Genomic DNA, 17,635 nt, shown 5'->3' with positions numbered 1-17,635 from the left:
TACACCTGTGAAGATCATCCGTACACCTACTCTGCGTCTCACAAAGACATGGCGGTTGGAACTTAAAATCTAAAATTTGCACTCATTAGACCAAAGGACAGATTTCCACCAGTCTAATGTCCATTGCTCATGTTTCTTGGCCCAAGCAAGTATCTTCTTATTTTTTTATGTCCTTTAGTAGTGGTTTCTTTGCAGCAATTCAACCATGAAGGCCTGATTCACAAAGTCTCCTCTGAACAGTTAATGTTGAGATATGTCTTACTTGAACTCTGTGAAGCATTTATTTGGGCTGCAATTTCTGAGGCTGGTAACTAATGAACTTATCGTTTGCGGCAGAGGCAACTCTAGGTCTTCCTTTCCTGTGGCGGTCCTCATGAGAGCCAATTTCATCATAGCGCTTGAAGATTTTTGTGACTGCACTTGAAGAAACTTTTCATATTGACTGACCTTCATGTCTTAAAGTAATGATGGACTGTCATTTATCTTTGCTTATTTGAGCTGTTATTTTACTAAATAGGGCTATCTTCTGTATACCACCTCTACCTTGTCACAACATAACTGATTGGCTCAAACGCATTAAGAAGGAAAAAAATCCACAAATTAACTTTTAACAAGGCACTCCTGTTAATTGAAATGCATTCCGGGTGACTACCTCATGATGTTGTTTGAGAGAATGCCAAGAGTGTGCAAAGCTGTCATCAAAGCAAAGGGTGGCTACTTTGAAGAATCTCAAATCTCAAATATATGTTGATATTTTTTACACTTTTTTGGTTACTACATTATTCCATATGTGTTATTTCATAGTTTGATGTCTTCACTATTATTCTACAATGTTGATAATAGTGAAAATAAAGAAAAAACATGGAATGAGTAGGTGTGTCCAAACTTTTGACTGGTACTGTAAGTATTCAGACCCTTTACTCAGTACTTTGTTGAAGCACCTTTGGCACCGATTTCAGCCACGAGTGTTCTTGGGTATGACGCAACAAGCTCGGTACACCTATATTTGGTGAGTTTCTCCCATTCTTCTCTGCAGATCCTTTCAAACTTTGTCCGGTTGGACAGCTACTTTCAGGTCTCTCCAGAGATGTTAAATCGGGTTCAAGTCCGGGCTCTCACTGGGAAACTCAAGAACATTCAGAGACTTGTCCCGAAGCCCCTCCTGCCTTGTCTTGGCTGTGTGTGTAGGATTATTGTCCTGTTGGAAGGTGAACCTTTCCCCCAGTCTGAGGTCCTGGTCCTCTGTAGCAGGTTTTCAAGGATCTCTCTGAACTTTGCTCCACTCATCTCTCCCTTGATCCTGACTATTCTCTCAGTCCCCGCCCCTGAAAAACATTCCCACAGCATGACACTGCCACCACCATGCTTCAGTGTAGGGATGGTTCCAGGTTTCCTCCAGTCGTGACGCTTGGCATTCAGGCCAAATAGTTCAATCTTGCTTTCATAACACCAGAGAATCTTGTTTCTCATGATCTTAGAGTCCTTTAGGTGCCTTTTGGCAAACTCCAAGTGGGCTGTCATGTGCCTTTTACTGAGGAGTGGCTTCTGTCTGTTCTCTCTACCATAATGGCCTACTTGGTGGAGTGCTGCAGATATGACTGTCCTTCTGGAAGGTTCTCCCATCTCCAAAGAGGAACTCTGGAGCTCTGTCAGAGTGGCCGGTCGGGTTCTTGGTCACCTCCCTGAACAAGGCCCTTCTCCCCCGATTGATATTTTTGGCCAGGAGGCTAGCTCTAGGAAGAGTCTTGGTGGTTCCAAACTTCTTCCATTTAAGAATGATGGAGGCCACTGTGTTCTTGGGGACCTTCAATGCTGCAGACATTTTTTGGTACCCTTTCCCAGATCTGTGTCTCGACACAATCCTGTCCCGGAGCTCTACGGATAATTACTTCAACCTCATGGCTAGGTTTTTGCTCTGACATGGACTGTCAACTGTGGAACCTTATATAGACAGGTGTGTGTCTTTCCAAATCATATCTAATCAGTTGAATTTAACACAGGTGGACTCCAATCAAGTTGTAGAAACAACTGAAGGGTGATCAATGGAAACAGTATGCACCTGAGCTAATTTCGAGTCTCAGCTCAAAAGGTCTGAATTCTTATGTAATAAGGTATTTCAGTTGTTGTTTTTTAAAATACATTTGCAAAAACATTTTTTTGCCTGATTCCACTTTGTCATTATGGGGTATTGTGTGTAGATTGTTAATAACAAAAATGTATTTAATCATTTTTATAATAAGGCTTTAATGTAACAAAATATGGAAAAAGTCAAGGGGTTTGAATACTTTCGGAAGCACTGTATATGTTACAAACAGGGTGCTTAATTGAATTGGGGTATTGTTTTTATATGAAACATACAGTAATATACAACATTCTCCCAACATTTGCAGGACAATGTAAACCACACCAATTTAATCTTTAGGATGCTGAAGCGCAGGAATGTTTATCATATTGTTATTTTTCCCAGAACACAAAAGTAGTTATTTTATTATTAGTATTCAATGAAGGTCTGATGCTAAATGTGCAGTGCATTCAGGTCCAGGATCAGTTGGCAAAAGTTGTTGAACATTGCAGATAGAAATGCAATGAAGAGCTGACATGATTCTCTGTTCTACATGTTGTTGTACATATATTCAGAATGAAGTGAACCTCTCTCCAGTGACGATGCTGTAGATTACGCTTCTTCCAGCAGAGGGCTGCAAAGGTAAACTATTGGGACTGTTTGCAATGGGGCATTGAGTGAGGGAATGATCTATGGAGGCAGTGAGCTAGCGTGACATAGTGCCAAACCACAGATAAACAGGCAGATGTTGATATTAACTTTAAATCAGCCCGATGACGGATCAGAAATTAGTGTGTAAAGGATGTCACGCTGCTTGCTTAGCAAGTTCCACTTTCTCACGATTTGATCCATATCTGGCGCAAACTCAGGACCTCTGCCTTGCTAGCACACGTGACCGTCCTCCTGAAAAGTCAGCGCGGTGCGAAATGCTAGTTATTCGCTGGCGCAAATCGGGACACTTCAGGCTGAGAAGTAAGTTTCACACATCCCGTGCTACGTTACCACCCTAAATCCCAATACGAATTTTCTCCTGTAGTGTGGAAAGAGAATAATGATTATGTGTTAGGCAGCTGCACAGTGCTAATACGGATGTTGACCACAGTATGTGCTAGGAACCTGCACAAAGTGCTAAGAGGGATGATTAAACAGTTTTGCCTATTACTGGTTCAAAAAACCTTAGCTATAACTGCTCTTCCAAAATATACAAAATACTGCTATCATAATCAAATACACATTTTACAAATATTCAAGAACAGTATAATCTTCACATAATTTCTGATCCTATTCTAATGAATCTGCAGAACGCAAATGATGTCAGCCCTTGTGATTGGGCACGGACGGCCCTCTAGCACAGCCAAGCTCCATTCCATTGTGACCTCTCTTCCAGCATCCAAGGTCTCTGTCACATTAGCATTTTCCTGCATATCTCTGAGACTTGGGTCCTGATAAGAAACACTGTCACTGCTGGTCACCAGGCTTCCCACTGCTTTCCTAAGCCTAAAAGAGGAAACTGATCAAATACACTGCACGCTTGCCCTTTATAAGTTGTTTAGAAAGCACAGAAAGGGCAAATCTCTGTGCCAGGCAATCTGTGTCTGATAATAATTAAATTACTGGGTATTACCAGCTAGGAAATTATACTTAGAATTATCCACATAAAATCTGACTTACAACACATTATGATCAACCACAATAGCTTTTAAAGATTACAAAATGCACTGGGGGTACAAAACATTAAGAACACATGCCTAATATTGAGTTGCAATCAGACAATGATGAATTAACAAAGGTTATATAGCAAGTCATTTAGAAACTGAGACAACAAATCTGAACACCCAACAACAACAATATACATACACAAAACGTTTTGTATACATTTTCAGATGGGGTGCAGTCTGAGGGCATGTCACTATTGCTAAATACACCACCACCATCTGATCCCATAGCAAATTGTGTCTGGTTTTGTTTGTGATCACTCACCTGTACACCAGGTTTCTATATTTTTCACTTCGTCATTCAGGGTACTTTACGTAACAAATCCATTTGAAAAATGAAACTAGTCAAATGTGAAGCTGCATTTAATGCTGTTGAATGACAGATGAGGTTGGACATCTCCTGTAATGTAGTTTGCATTTGGAGTCATTCTGTATGGTTTTAGCTTGGGAGTGTTCAATATAAAATACTGTTAAGCAGGGCGTAATTTGAGCGAGCCGGCACCTCTCAGTTTTTGACTGCTTCTTTCCAGAACCCATTTATCAGGATCCAGTACCTCTCATGTCATGACAAATAATTCTCACTGTTTGAAATGTAAAAATCGTAATAAAAGCTATCAGAGTTAATTCAAGTTATCCTTTGTAATTCTCCTGGCTGCCCCCTGAAAAATGTTAAAACGTGGCTAATATTCTAAGAATTGATTTGTGTTGGCCAGCGGGGGCTTATGGTTGGCGCAACACTGTAACCTTTATACACCAACGCATGGCCATAGCTGCGGTGAGAGAGAGAAGACAGCATCTATCCCTCACATAACTAGAATGAGATTCACTTTCTATGAGCTCTCTCCCTCTCCCTGTTCTGATAGACATGAGCCTCTCAACTCTCATCTCTCCAGAGTTGCACTTCATCATTTATTTCCTTATAGAATCATATACGCAGGAGGGGTGCTGAAGGTGCCACAGCACCCATGATGAATTCAAATACATTTGCCAAAGTAATAGAATTACCTCCATGTTCAGAAAGAAATTACATAATTCTGAATACTACATCAGGAGTTGGACTATAATTTAGCTACAGAGAATCAATATATATATTTTTTTAAATAGCCTTGCTGTGGATTGTGTGCAGCCCAATCACAAGGCATGCGGAGAGTCAGGAACGCGAGGCAAATCTGTCAGTGAACAGCATGCAGCCAAAACAGGCCTTTCGCAATATTTAAAATGCAATCGCGAGAAAACACAGGTTGGAAATTAAAGGGATCCTGCCGAAAAGACAATACTAATCTGATTGTAGGCTACCAAGTTATCAACTTCCAAATAGGCCCATTAAGCAAACAGCATTGTTCTACAAAGTAAAACGAGAGCGACAAGCTTTTGGCACGAGCGCATCGGCCATGTCCATGAGTGAGCTGCTCATCATTGGTTGAGTCAGTGAAACTGGAAACCTTTTTATGACTATATTTTCCCCATATTGTACGATATGTGTCTCCACAAAGCTAGGTCTAGGCTACTGATGGATTCAAGACAAGGTCGTTTGTATTGATCTCAGATTCTCAGTTTGTCAGTGTCAAAGTAGCCTGACAATTTAATCATTTGTGAGGTATAAAAAATATTCTGCTAGTCTCCAGTCATCTAAAATGATGTAGAATTGCATGAAATATAAAAGGCCACATTTTTCCCGGACCCTAGACTACAAATGTTTGCCCCATGTGTGCAACTTCTACAGGCGCCTCTACTATACTGCTCTATGCCAGTAAGCAAAAGCGGTGATAATGCATGCAATGCTTTAATATAAAGGTCATTTTTTCCATGCGTTCCCATACCTCAGAGCTCCAGGTCACCCTCCTCTTTTAAGAACCTTAAAAGGGGAGGGTGCACTGCAGAGAGACAGATGGAGCTGTGCAGGGGTGTTGTGTTTTGAATCTTAACCGTCAATGGGATTTAGTGACATCTTTAACTATCATCCAGACTCCTCTGCACAAGATAAACCACAATACACAAATAGCAAATGAGAAAAAATGTGTATGTACCAAATCCATTTACCTATTTACTTTTTGTTGATGCAGACATTTACAAATACAAAACAAAGTTTTAGTACATTGTCTTAGATCACCTAATGTGTTGATTTCTGAACCAATAGGGATCCGAATCATAAAGTCCCAAGTTATTATTGTGTCCCCATCTGAGTCTACTAGTAAACAGAGTGACCCGTTTTCTGACTTAAATCATCTTCATGTTGAACTTGCGGGCCCCTCCTTGTCCGCCGCTGGCTGCAGGGCCGTCCACCTTTCTGAAAGAGTACTCAACTGAGAAGTTATTCTTGTGCTGTCCCCGGCCTTGGCTCCATGCGAACAGCATCAGGAAACAGAAAACCACCACGCCAAGGAACAAGCAACACCCCATGGCTGTGGATATCAGGATTGTCTTGAGGTCCAAGGTGAACTTGAGGAAGACCTTGGTGTCGTTCAGATTGGTCTCGTTGAGGTCCCCTGTGTAGTATGTGCGGTTGGCCATGAGTGCAGCGTCCAGAGGCAGTGAACTCACGGTCAGCGTGGCAAAGTAGGTGGCATTGCCCCCAGCGTTGCTGGCAATGCAGATGTAGGTGCCGGTGTCGGTCAGCTGGGCGTAGCGAATCTCCAGCGTTCCCTCGGGTAGGACGGTGACACGTCCAGTACTCTTGGTAGTGATCCGGCGGCGCTGGGGAGATACCCAGAAGATGATAGGTGTGGGTTCACCCTCCGCCCGGCACACAAAAGACACCACCTGTCCCTCCCTGGCAGTCACTGGCTGCAGCTTCCTGTTGCGTATCTTGGGCTTCTGGCAGGTAAAGTGGTCGAAGAGGGCAGAGTCTGAGAATGCGCTGAGGGCCCTGCCCTGCACCTCCATGGGGCCTGCACACACTGGGGACTTCCCTTCAAAGTTGAGGGTCTTCCTGCGCTGGAGGATCCAGAGCAGGCGGCAGTCACAGGACAGAGGGTTCCCATCTACACGCAGCGTCTCCAGGGTGTTGACGGACTGGAAGGCACCCTCCTCCAGGGTTACCAGGGCGTTAGTGGACAGGTTGAGCAGGTGGATCTGCCGAAGGCCACCGAGGGCGTACGGCTGCACCGTCATCAGGTTGGTGTTGACCAGGTGCAGCTCCTTTAGACGGACCAAGTCCCTCAGGGCCCAGGACTCCAGCACAGAGATGGGGTTGTATGAGAGATTGAGGCTGATGAGGTGGGGCAGGCTGCGCAGGGCGGCCGTGGGCACGGAGGTGATGTTGGTGTTGGTGATCGACAGCCAGGACAGGTTAAGGCCCTGGAGGCTGTGGGGGGAAATGTGCTCCAGGAAAGGCCAGTGGTCGATCTCCAGCCCCCGCAGCCCGCCCAGTTTACGGAAGTTCTGGTCCTCCAGGGAGGAGATGCTGAGGTAGCGCAGGCGCAGAGTGACCAGGCTGCGAAGGTAGGACAGAGACTGGCTGGAGATGGAGGTCAGGTTACACCTCTCAATGGTGAGCTGCCTCAGACCCACCAGGCCCAGGAAGGCCTTGTTGGAGATGTAGACCAGGTCGTTGTCACCAACCTCCAGGTTCCTCAGGCTTTGCAGGTCCTGGAAGGTGAAGTCCAACAAGATGACAATCTTGTTCCCGCTCAGGTCCAGTGTGGTGAGGTTGGTGAGGCGTGAGAAGGCGCCCATGGGGACCAGTTTGAGCTGATTACCCCTCAGCGACAGCACCCTCAGGCTCTGCAGGCTGGAGAAAGCGTTGGGCTCCAGGACGGTGATGATGTTCTCACTCAAGTCCAGCTCCTCCAGCCGAGGGAAGGAGAGGAGGTCGCCATGCTCCACCCAGCGAAGCCTGTTCCCACTCAGGTCCAGCAGACGTGTGTCCGAGGAGATGCCGTCGGGGAAGGCAGACAGACGCTTGCCCTGGCATGCCACAGACTTGAGCTTGGCCATGCACTCACAGCGCTGGGGACAGCCTTGGCTCTGAGTGGAGGCCACAGTAGTCAGCAGCAACAGTAGCAGGCCAGGCCACCCCAGGCCTGGAACGGCTGCCATGTCCCCTCACTACCTTTGCACCACTGGGGCTGGATCACTGCACCAGACACCTGTCCACAGATACCAAGAGAGAGAATGAAACAGACAAAGACAAATCAGTGCATGTATATCCCCTCCAACAGTTGAGATCAAACCCTGTAAATTAGTAAAATTACAATTACTGGTTTTAATTAACTTCGCACTGAAGTACAATTACAGCTCGTGCTCTGAGTCAAGTCTCAGAGGGTTACACACCATGGGAAACCCGGTCTGAGTTCCCAGTAAATTATTATTCTGTTTAGAGGAAGGACCCCAGAAGATAATGAGTGAAAAGTTAATTTACTCATCATAAATAGGTCAGAAACAATGGTGTGATCTTTAGATCACACCAAGACTCTGTCTAACTGACTCATACCCTGTTTGTCATGCCTCCATGCTCCAACATCAAGCAATACCGCTGGGCAGAAAATCTAGTGTTCAATCCGGGAGCGAGTGTTATACTGTACAATTGACTCTCTTTTTATCACACAAGGCTACAACCCAGCGCACAACACTATAATACTTCCATTACATCTCCATATTGTCTCTCTGAAGCTTGAAAGAACTCTGCCTGGATCTCATATAACAGACCACTCCACAGGATAATGACCACCTGCATCAGAGCGTTAATCCCTTCCTCAATCCATCATTTTCTCCAGTTTATACCTTTGACATGAAACATCCCAGGATTAACGCGTTCCATAACATCATATTCATTAAATGGTGGGCTTACGAAGGAGTAAATGTATTAAAACCCCATGAGACCTGTCACTCCCATTAGTTCATGCATGAGGAAGTCCCCAAGCCATGTGTTCTGTGTGTCACCCGAGCACACAGATACTCTACTTACTACAGGCCATAAATGAACACAGTGAAATCATGAACAGAGGAGCATGCCCTAGAATGGTTAAACATAGCAACGCCTCATGAAATATGCACTCTACACAGTGTGCCATAAATGTATGAATCAATTAGACGGAAATGCTGCTAAAGTCCCAGATTAATGTCATTTCCTTTGGGGGGTTATTAGTAAGAATTCTGAGAACTCTAACACTGTGTTATAGTCTCCTCCCCTCTGACACAATATGGTATGCACACACCCAACCCCCTCACACCTTCACACACACAACACAGGGTGTGATCAGAGAGGACCCGTGACACTCGAGAGGAAACAGAAAAGGTCTGAGGATGTTCAACTCCCACGGATGATTTAAACATTCTTTTCATGTTCCTAAGATCTACACGCTCTGATTTAAATTGATCTTGAGACATAGGAATAAGTATACACATTAGTCGACCTGTCACAGCCTAAAACTAGCTGATAATAATGTCTTCTGATCAGTTTAAAGGGATAAATGCATTTGTACAGTACAGCTTTGAAGAGACACAGGAAATGCATGTCAGGCATATTTAGGAAATGCAAATGCTATCGATTTCAATTATTTATTTTGCCAGGCTTAAGGACCACACAACGCAATCTAATTGCCCTTTAAATGTTACAGTATCTTCCTGGAAAGCCCATACAAGGTCCTTTTGAGCAAAATAAAATGATGGCCTACTTGATGGTCTTGTTAGCATATCTTTCTATGGGCCCTGTGTGATTTTCAAATTCATCAAATTTAAGCTGCAGAGGTATTGAATAAACAATGGGAGTGTAATATCATATGGCAATTCCCCAGGCATGGGTCGATGTAAAAACCAATGAATAATATATTAAGTCATTGTACTTATGGGGGGCACATAGCCAAGAACTATAGTTCTCCCATTTCTCCTAAAGAGACCATACTATACAGTACAGCGCCAGCTAGATGAACACAGACCGTGGAGTGGGTGGATACAGTGACTCTGAACTCATCAGTTCTCTGGCCGGAGTAAATTACCTAGCAGCCCCCGAAAACACCCAGAGAGATTCTGGCAAAGTGTGGCTTTTCAGCTCCAAAGTACCAAGCACAGGTTAGCAACAGAGACAGATTTAGAATATAGAGGGGGTTGTGTTGTACCCCTCTATCTTTGCAACACTATATTCACCTTAGCCTCGTTTGTCCGCTTCTCCTCGTTCACCTGTGTTTGCATAACAGCTATTAGCGGACAAAGTGGATAGCAAATTCAGAAAATGTGTAGATGAGAAGAGCCGTTTACCAAATGATGTCTGTCCTTATTTACAGATACCAATTCAGAGTTATGGAGTTGAAGGGCTGACCTGAGGGCCTGTAATGTGAGGCCTCCACATGATGAAACATGAGGGACATTAAGAGAGGACAGGGCAAGAGGGTGCTGCAGAAGTTCTGCCAAACAAGACAAACGTAAACATGTCATCCCCCATGAATGATTGAGTGTGCATTTGGAAAATGTAGTGGAGTAAAAGTAAAACTTGTCAAAAATATAAATAGTAAAGTAAAGTACAGAGACCACAAAATACGACTTAAGTAGTTGTCATGCCCTGACCATAGAGAGCCCTTGGTTCTCTATGGTGTTTAGGTCAGAGCGTGACTAGGGGGGTGTTCTAGTCATTTTGTTTCTATGTTTTGGGATTGAGTATGGTTCCCAATTAGAGGCAGCTGATTATCGTTGTCTCTAATTGGGGATCATACTTAAGGATATGTGGGTGTTGGATACTGCTTAGAGGTAGCAAGGAAGAGGTGTGTGTGTGTGTAGCGCTCTCCAGCAGGCAGCACATCATCTAATCTCTCCAGCAGGCTGCACATAATCTAATCTCTCCAGCAGGCAGCGCATCATCTAATCTCTCCAGCGTTTCCACTGCAAATGATAGACTCTCATTGATTTCAGCTCCACCACCATACCCACTCACACTTTACATAAGCATGTCCTCCTCAGTCTAAAACACAGTACTTCTCTCTGAGGTTCCATCATCAGAAGTAGTAATACCCAGCCAGCATGGGCACTTGGCATAGTAGGCCAGCATGAAAATCGATTCTCTGGATGGGCTCTATTTCCCAGACTTCCCCTCTACCTTCCACCTCATAGTCCTATGATGGATCACTGCTGCACTACCAGTCTGTGCCTTGGGCCCTCCACAACAGGCAAGGACACGCAGCCACCACTGGAGGACAGCAGGCCAGGAGTGGTATGGGGAACCACTGGACATTATGGTGACAGGGCAGGTCGGAGGAGATGGACAAGGAGGTAAATGTTTTTGTCCTCAGGCGATATGCAAAGTACTGTGACTGATGATGGCTGCTGTCTGCTCTATAATGGATGTCGTATTATGTTCATGTGTTCTTTGGGCTTTATAGAGGGACTAAGAGGTACTGTTTAGATGATTTATAGAGGGACTAAGAGGTACTGTTTAGATGATTTATAGAGGGACTAAGAGGTACTGTTTAGATGAGTTATAGAGGGACTAAGAGGTACTGTTTAGATGATTTATAGAGGGACTAAGAGGTACTGTTTAGATGATTTATAGAGGGACTAAGAGGTACTGTTTAGATGATTTATAGAGGGACTAAGAGGTACTGTTTAGATGATTTATAGAGGGACTAAGAGGTACTGTTTAGATGATTTATAGAGGGACTAAGAGGTACTGTTTAGATGAGTTATAGAGGGACTAAGAGGTACTGTTTAGATGAGTTATAGAGGGACTAAGAGGTACTGTTTAGATGATTTATAGAGGGACTAAGAGGTACTGTTTAGATGATTTATAGAGGGACTAAGAGGTACTGTTTAGATGATTTATAGAGGGACTAAGAGGTACTGTTTAGATGATTTATAGAGGGACTAAGAGGTACTGTTTAGATGATTTATAGAGGGACTAAGAGGTACTGTTTAGATGATTTATAGAGGGACTAAGAGGTACTGTTTAGATGATTTATAGAGGGACTAAGAGGTACTGTATAGAGGCTTTATAGAGGGACTAAGAGGTACTGTTTAGATGATTTATAGAGGGACTAAGAGGTACTGTTTAGATGATTTATAGAGGAACTAAGAGGTACTCTTTAGATGATTTATAGAGGGAATAAGAGGTAGTGTATAGAGGCTTTATAGAGGGACTAAGAGGTACTGTATAGAGGTTTTATAGAGGGACTAAGAGGTACTGTATAGAGGTTTTATAGAGGAGTAAGAGGTACTGTATAGAGGTTTTATAGAGGGACTAAGAGGTACTGTATAGAGGAACTGAGGTAGTGTATAGAGGTTTTATAGAGGGACTAAGAGGTACTGTATAGAGGTTTTATAGAGGGACTAAGAGGTACTGTATAGAGGTTTTATAGAGGGACTAAGAGGTACTGTATAGAGGAACTGAGGTACTGTATAGAGGCTTTATAGAGGGACTAAGAGGTACTGTATAGAGGTTTTATAGAGGGACTAAGAGGTACTGTATAGAGGAACTGAGGTACTGTATAGAGGCTTTATAGAGGAGTAAGAGGTGCTTTATAGAGGTACTTTATAGAGACTTTCTATTAAAATCATCAGTGATTACTTTGTATCGTATGGAGAAACCCAATGGCACACAGAGGATGGGAGTAAGAATGTGATGTTGTCCAACATGCATATTTGATAAGGGAAAACGGAGGGGGCTTATGGGTCTTTTTTTATAAATAATGGGGCCAACTTATACTACTTGACATATAGGGCCTAACTTTTATCCCCCCTCCCCAAATAGTAGGCAATTCCCAATTTAAGAAGAATGCATTTTCTGGGGACTTTGCCAATGCATTGTTATTCAAAATATTATTACATTCTAAAATATGTGAAAAATAATGTGGACATTGCCTGACTAAATAGATTTGATACATGTATTGCGATTTTTCTGTAGCCTATGTGGCTGCCACAGGCACACATAACAAAGCCATGAATAGGGGTAGTATTCATCTCACCATTTGAATAGCACCATCACTGTTTTTATAATGACAAACTGACCAAAAACAAGGTTCCTTTTTTAATGGAAGAATTTCTCTGGAAAGCAAAGTTGTAGCCAACATTAAACACTGTCATCCTCTTAACAACCACACCTGGTTTTAACGGTGCACTATGCAGAAATCTGCCATTTCCTAGTTGCTGAAACTTTAATAGTTTGCCTAATTTCCGTTTGTATTACAAAATAAGCTAGTATAGTGTAGAGAATCATTGTACCATCTAAACCGCTGTGAAATATATTTTCCAATACCCAAAAAAGATTGTTGTTTCAGCTGTTTGAAGCTGGTGTTTATGCAAAAACAAAACTTAAGAACGGTAAGCATAGATTTATAGATCTATAACTCATATGTCTATGTGAATTTGGTCAGGTTGTCCAAAAAGTTACATACCTATTGCCACTGATGCTACAGAGTAGTACAACATCCTTCAATTGAAGCAGCTGGAAACAAAATGAAAGTGGCCACATCTCTCACAAAAATGGATCAAGAATGATATCAAGGATAATTATAAGGGAGCAGGAGAACTTCTAAATTCGCTACAATAATTGCAATGCATTTTCAAGCACCGAATTGAGGAAATGTCTGATTTTCAAGGTAGGCCTTTCCAATACTTGAATTTTCTGAGCTCCACAGCCAAGTTCAAGTAAAGTAAGCTACTTCAAGCCCCTTATATTGTTTCAAATTGCAGGTGCAACATGGAAAGCAAAATGTATTTGTCATGATATTTCATTTCCAGATGATGTTGTGAAGAAGCCCACTAGGCCATGTAATCCGTTGTCATTATACACAGAATACTTAGAAGGAATAGCGTTGGGTAGTCTATCCTACACATAGCGTATGTGTAGGATAGCGTAGCGTTAGGTAGTCTATCCTACACATAGCTTATGTGTAGGATAGAGTAGTGTTAGGTAGTCTATCCTACACATAGCGTATGTGTAGGATAGAGTAGCGTTAGGTAGTCTATCCTACACATAGCGTATGTGTAGGATAGCGTAGCGTTAGGTAGTCTATCCTACACATAGCGTATGTGTAGGATAGAGTAGCGTTAGGTAGTCTATCCTACACATAGCTTATGTGTAGCGTAGCGTTAGGTAGTCTATCCTACACATAGCTTATGTGTAGGATAGCGTAGCGTTAGGTAGTCTATCCTACACATAGCTTATGTGTAGGATAGCGTAGCGTTGGGTAGTCTATCCTACACAGCGTATGTGTAGGATAGCGTAGCGTTAGGTAGTCTATCCTACACATAGCTTATGTGTAGGATAGCGTTGTGTAGGATAGCGTAGCGTTCGGTGGTCTATCCTTCACATAGCGTATGTGTAGGATAGCGTTGTGTAGGTTAGCGTAGCGTTGGGTAGTCTATCCTGTCCACTCCGTGACACAAAAACTTATGAAAACATGAATTTATTACCTTGATGCTTATTCTTTTAAATCAAACGAGACCCTACTGTAAATCAAGCAGACAACAACAGGTGATCAACATCCATTTGCTAGGAGTATTAGATCCAACGTGGATCGAGGCACAACTGTCTTCACTGGTTTAACAAATGAGACTCCAAAATATTCTGGACATTACTCGCAAACACCTTTTTTTCCAGCACTGTTGTTGCACACACCAGCTGTTCATCACATGACTGTCATTAGGAAAATTCCTTCCTAGATTAGATGATGATGTGTGAAGTTGTAATCTGAATGTAATGACTGTTATGTACTTGAGTGAAGACCCAAAAGCGGTTTTAACAGAAAACAGAGTTCTTTAATGAAAAACAGGAATGGCATAAATCCTCTTCCAACGTAGTCAATGGAACAAAAAGAACGTTAGTATAATGCAGGATGCACCTGCCAGGCAGACTCCGACAGGATAGGACAAGGTGGAAGCAAACGGGACGACAGCTTGCTTCTGGCATCAAAAACACAAACAAGAATCAGACACTGAAAGTAGCAGGAACAGAGAGAGAAATAGAGACCTAATCAGAGGGGGAAGAGAGAACAGGTGGGGAAAGAGTGAATGAGCTAGTTAGGGGAGATGTAGAACAGCTGAAGAATGAGAGACAGAGAAGGTAACCTAAAAAGACCAGCAGAGAGAGACAGAGTGAAGAGAAAGGACAGGAACAGACATAACAAGACATGACAATGACATTAAAACAATTTGCTGATTTAATTATCAATGACTTATCAACAGCTGTATTCAAGGAAAATCCTCACTGGTACCCTAGTTTATAGAAAGACCCTTACTGTATATGTGGGAGGTTCTCGAAACAGCTGCTGAGTAATACAAATGAAAAAAATGTCACAGTCCACGGTCATGACACACTGACAGTGACATAACCTTACCTGCGTCATTAGACCCCCCATCTACCTATACCACTACCACCACTGATTCACAATCTACGATAGATGGGTGGATATAGATAACGTATGGATACTAGATCCATAGACAAGACAATGGTCCAGGCCAGCCCCTTCACCAGCAACCATTGTCTTATCTTTATTTTCTTCATTGTTTTTACAAACCAAAATATTGTATTGACTACGTTGACTGACTATAAACGGTACCTCATTGTTGGGTGACAAATGGTAAACTGGCATTTTGTATGAGCAGCATTCAGACAGCATTGCTCCGAGGTTAAACCGGGATTGGGTGAGGTCCTTGACAAACACTTCCAAACGATCTATCCGTCTAAGCAAAGTCAGTTTGAGTTAACGCCACAGAGTTGTTGCTCAAAAGAACATTAAGTTAAATGTCACCCTCCAATGACCCACACTCCATCACCGTAATGCTATGTGAAATATCCTCCCCTAGTTGCACACAATGATGCCATGAAGCCAGGGTGGCCTTTAAAATGCATGCAATGGTGTTATCTTACATTTTACCAACTACCAACCTCCTAGGCTGTGCACCCAATGTTGTTGTCTTACCAACTACCAACCTCCTAGGCTGTGCACCCAATGGCGTTATCTTACCAACTACCAACCTCCTAGGCTGTGCATGCAATGGTGTTATCTTACCAACCTCCTAGACTGCGCACCCAATGGTGTTGTCTTACCAACTACCAACCTCCTAGACTGTGCACCCAATGGTGTTATCTTACCAACTACCAACCTCCTAGACTGTGCACCCAATGGCGTTATCTTACCAACTACCAACCTCCTAGGCTGTGCACGCAATGGTGTTATCTTACCAACCTCCTAGACTGCGCACCCAATGGTGTTGTCTTACCCACTACCAACCTCCTAGACTGTGCACCCAATGGCGTTATCTTACCAACTACCAACCTCCTAGACTGTGCACCCAATGGTATTGTCTTACCAACTACCAACCTCCTAGGCTGTGCACCCAATGGCGTTATCTTACCAACTACCAACCTCCTAGACTGTGCACCCAATGCGTTATCTTACCAACTACCAACCTCCTAGGCTGTGCACCCAATGGTGTTGTCTTACCAACCTCCTAGACTGCGCACCCAATCATGTTGTCTTACCAACCTCCTAGACTGTGCACCCAATGGTGTTGTCTTACCAACTATCAACCTCCTAGGCTGTGCACCCAATGGTGTTATCTTACCAACTACAAACCTCCTAGACTGCGCACCCAATGGTGTTGTCTTACCAACTACCAACCTCCATCTAAATCGTAGCTCTTTCATTATCACCTCACTGTGGTTTCTTCTCTCTGTTGTTATTAAAAACCTTTTGGAGCAATATTCTTTCCCACAATATAAAGGACATAATTCGAAATGACTTAATGCAATACATATTTTCTCACATGCTATAAAGGGTGCGTTCGTAAATGACCTCCAGTGTCAGATTTGACTCTAGGCCATTTGTAAATGTAGAGGGTTGAGACACCTGTCCCACGAGACAGTGTTCAACGTCTAGTTTTGATTTGCATTTGCCTGAGTTGTCAAATAACGTGAATTCCCTGTGACATCAACAAAACATTTCACCATGTCATTGGATTTAGGTTAAAAGTGGGGTAAAAAAAGAAAGACGAAATGCCCTTACATTGATGACTTTGAAATGACGTGGGAACAATGTTGATTTAACCTCTTACACTTATGGTGGCGCTATTTCATTTTTGGAAGAAAAACGTTCCCGTTTTAAACAAGATATTTTGTCACAAAAAGATGCTCGACTATGCATATAATTGCTACTGTTCGAAAGAAAACACTCTGACGTGTCCAGAAATACAAATATCTTCTCTGTGCGTGCCCTTTAACGTGAGCTTCAGGCAAAACCAAGATGACTTGGCATCCAGGAAATGACAAGGATTTTTGAGGCTCTGTCTTTCATGATCTCCTTATATGGCTGTGAACGCAAGAGGAATGAGTCTGCCCTTTCTGTCGTTTCCCCAAGGTGTCTGCAGCATTGTGACGTATTTGTAGGCAGATCGTTGGAAGATTGACCATAAGAGACCACATTTACCACGTGTCCGCCCGGTGTCCTGTGCCGAAATTGGTGCGCAAAAGTCACCTGCCAGTATTTTTCCATGGGGCACAGAGAGAGAAGCAAGCTTCCACGAACTGCATGTCAATGAATAGATATGTGAAAAAACACCTTGAGGATTGATTCCAAACAACGTTTGCCATGTTTCGGTCGATATTATGTAGTTAATCCGGAAAAAGTTTCACGTTGTAGGTGACTGCATTTTCGGTTCGTTTCGGTAGCCAGGCGCAATGTAGAAAACGGAACGATTTCTCCTACACACAGACGCTTTCAGGAAACACTGCGCATTTGGTATGTGGCTGGGAGTCTCCTCATTGAAAACATCAGAAGCTCTTCAAAGGTAAATGATTTTATTTATTTGGTTATCTGGCTTTTGTGAAAATGTTGCGTGCTACATGCTACACAAAATGCTATGCTAGCTTTGCATACTCTTACACAAATTAGTCAATTTCTATGGTTCAAAAGCATATTTTGAAAATCTCAGA

General features: G+C 43.0%; 1 protein-coding gene across 1 annotated transcript in view; it reads right to left on the bottom strand.

Annotated features, from left to right (window-relative positions):
• Positions 1-2,231: 2,231 nt before the first annotated feature.
• LOC135556520 (leucine-rich repeat and immunoglobulin-like domain-containing nogo receptor-interacting protein 3) overlaps positions 2,232-17,635 on the bottom strand; it is a 51,388-nt gene continuing 35,984 nt past the window's right edge. Inside the window, exon 2 of the mRNA XM_064989798.1 lies at positions 2,232-7,865. Within this exon, the coding sequence (XP_064845870.1) occupies positions 5,995-7,815 (1,821 nt within the window). The 5' untranslated portion in view covers positions 7,816-7,865 and the 3' untranslated portion in view covers positions 2,232-5,994. The remainder of the gene's footprint in view (positions 7,866-17,635) is intronic.

This window comes from Oncorhynchus masou, chromosome 15 (assembly GCF_036934945.1).
Source record: "Oncorhynchus masou masou isolate Uvic2021 chromosome 15, UVic_Omas_1.1, whole genome shotgun sequence".
Classification (NCBI taxonomy): domain Eukaryota; kingdom Metazoa; phylum Chordata; class Actinopteri; order Salmoniformes; family Salmonidae; genus Oncorhynchus; species Oncorhynchus masou.
Note: the sequence above shows the minus strand (reverse complement) of the source record. Positions and strands in the feature narration are given on the sequence as shown.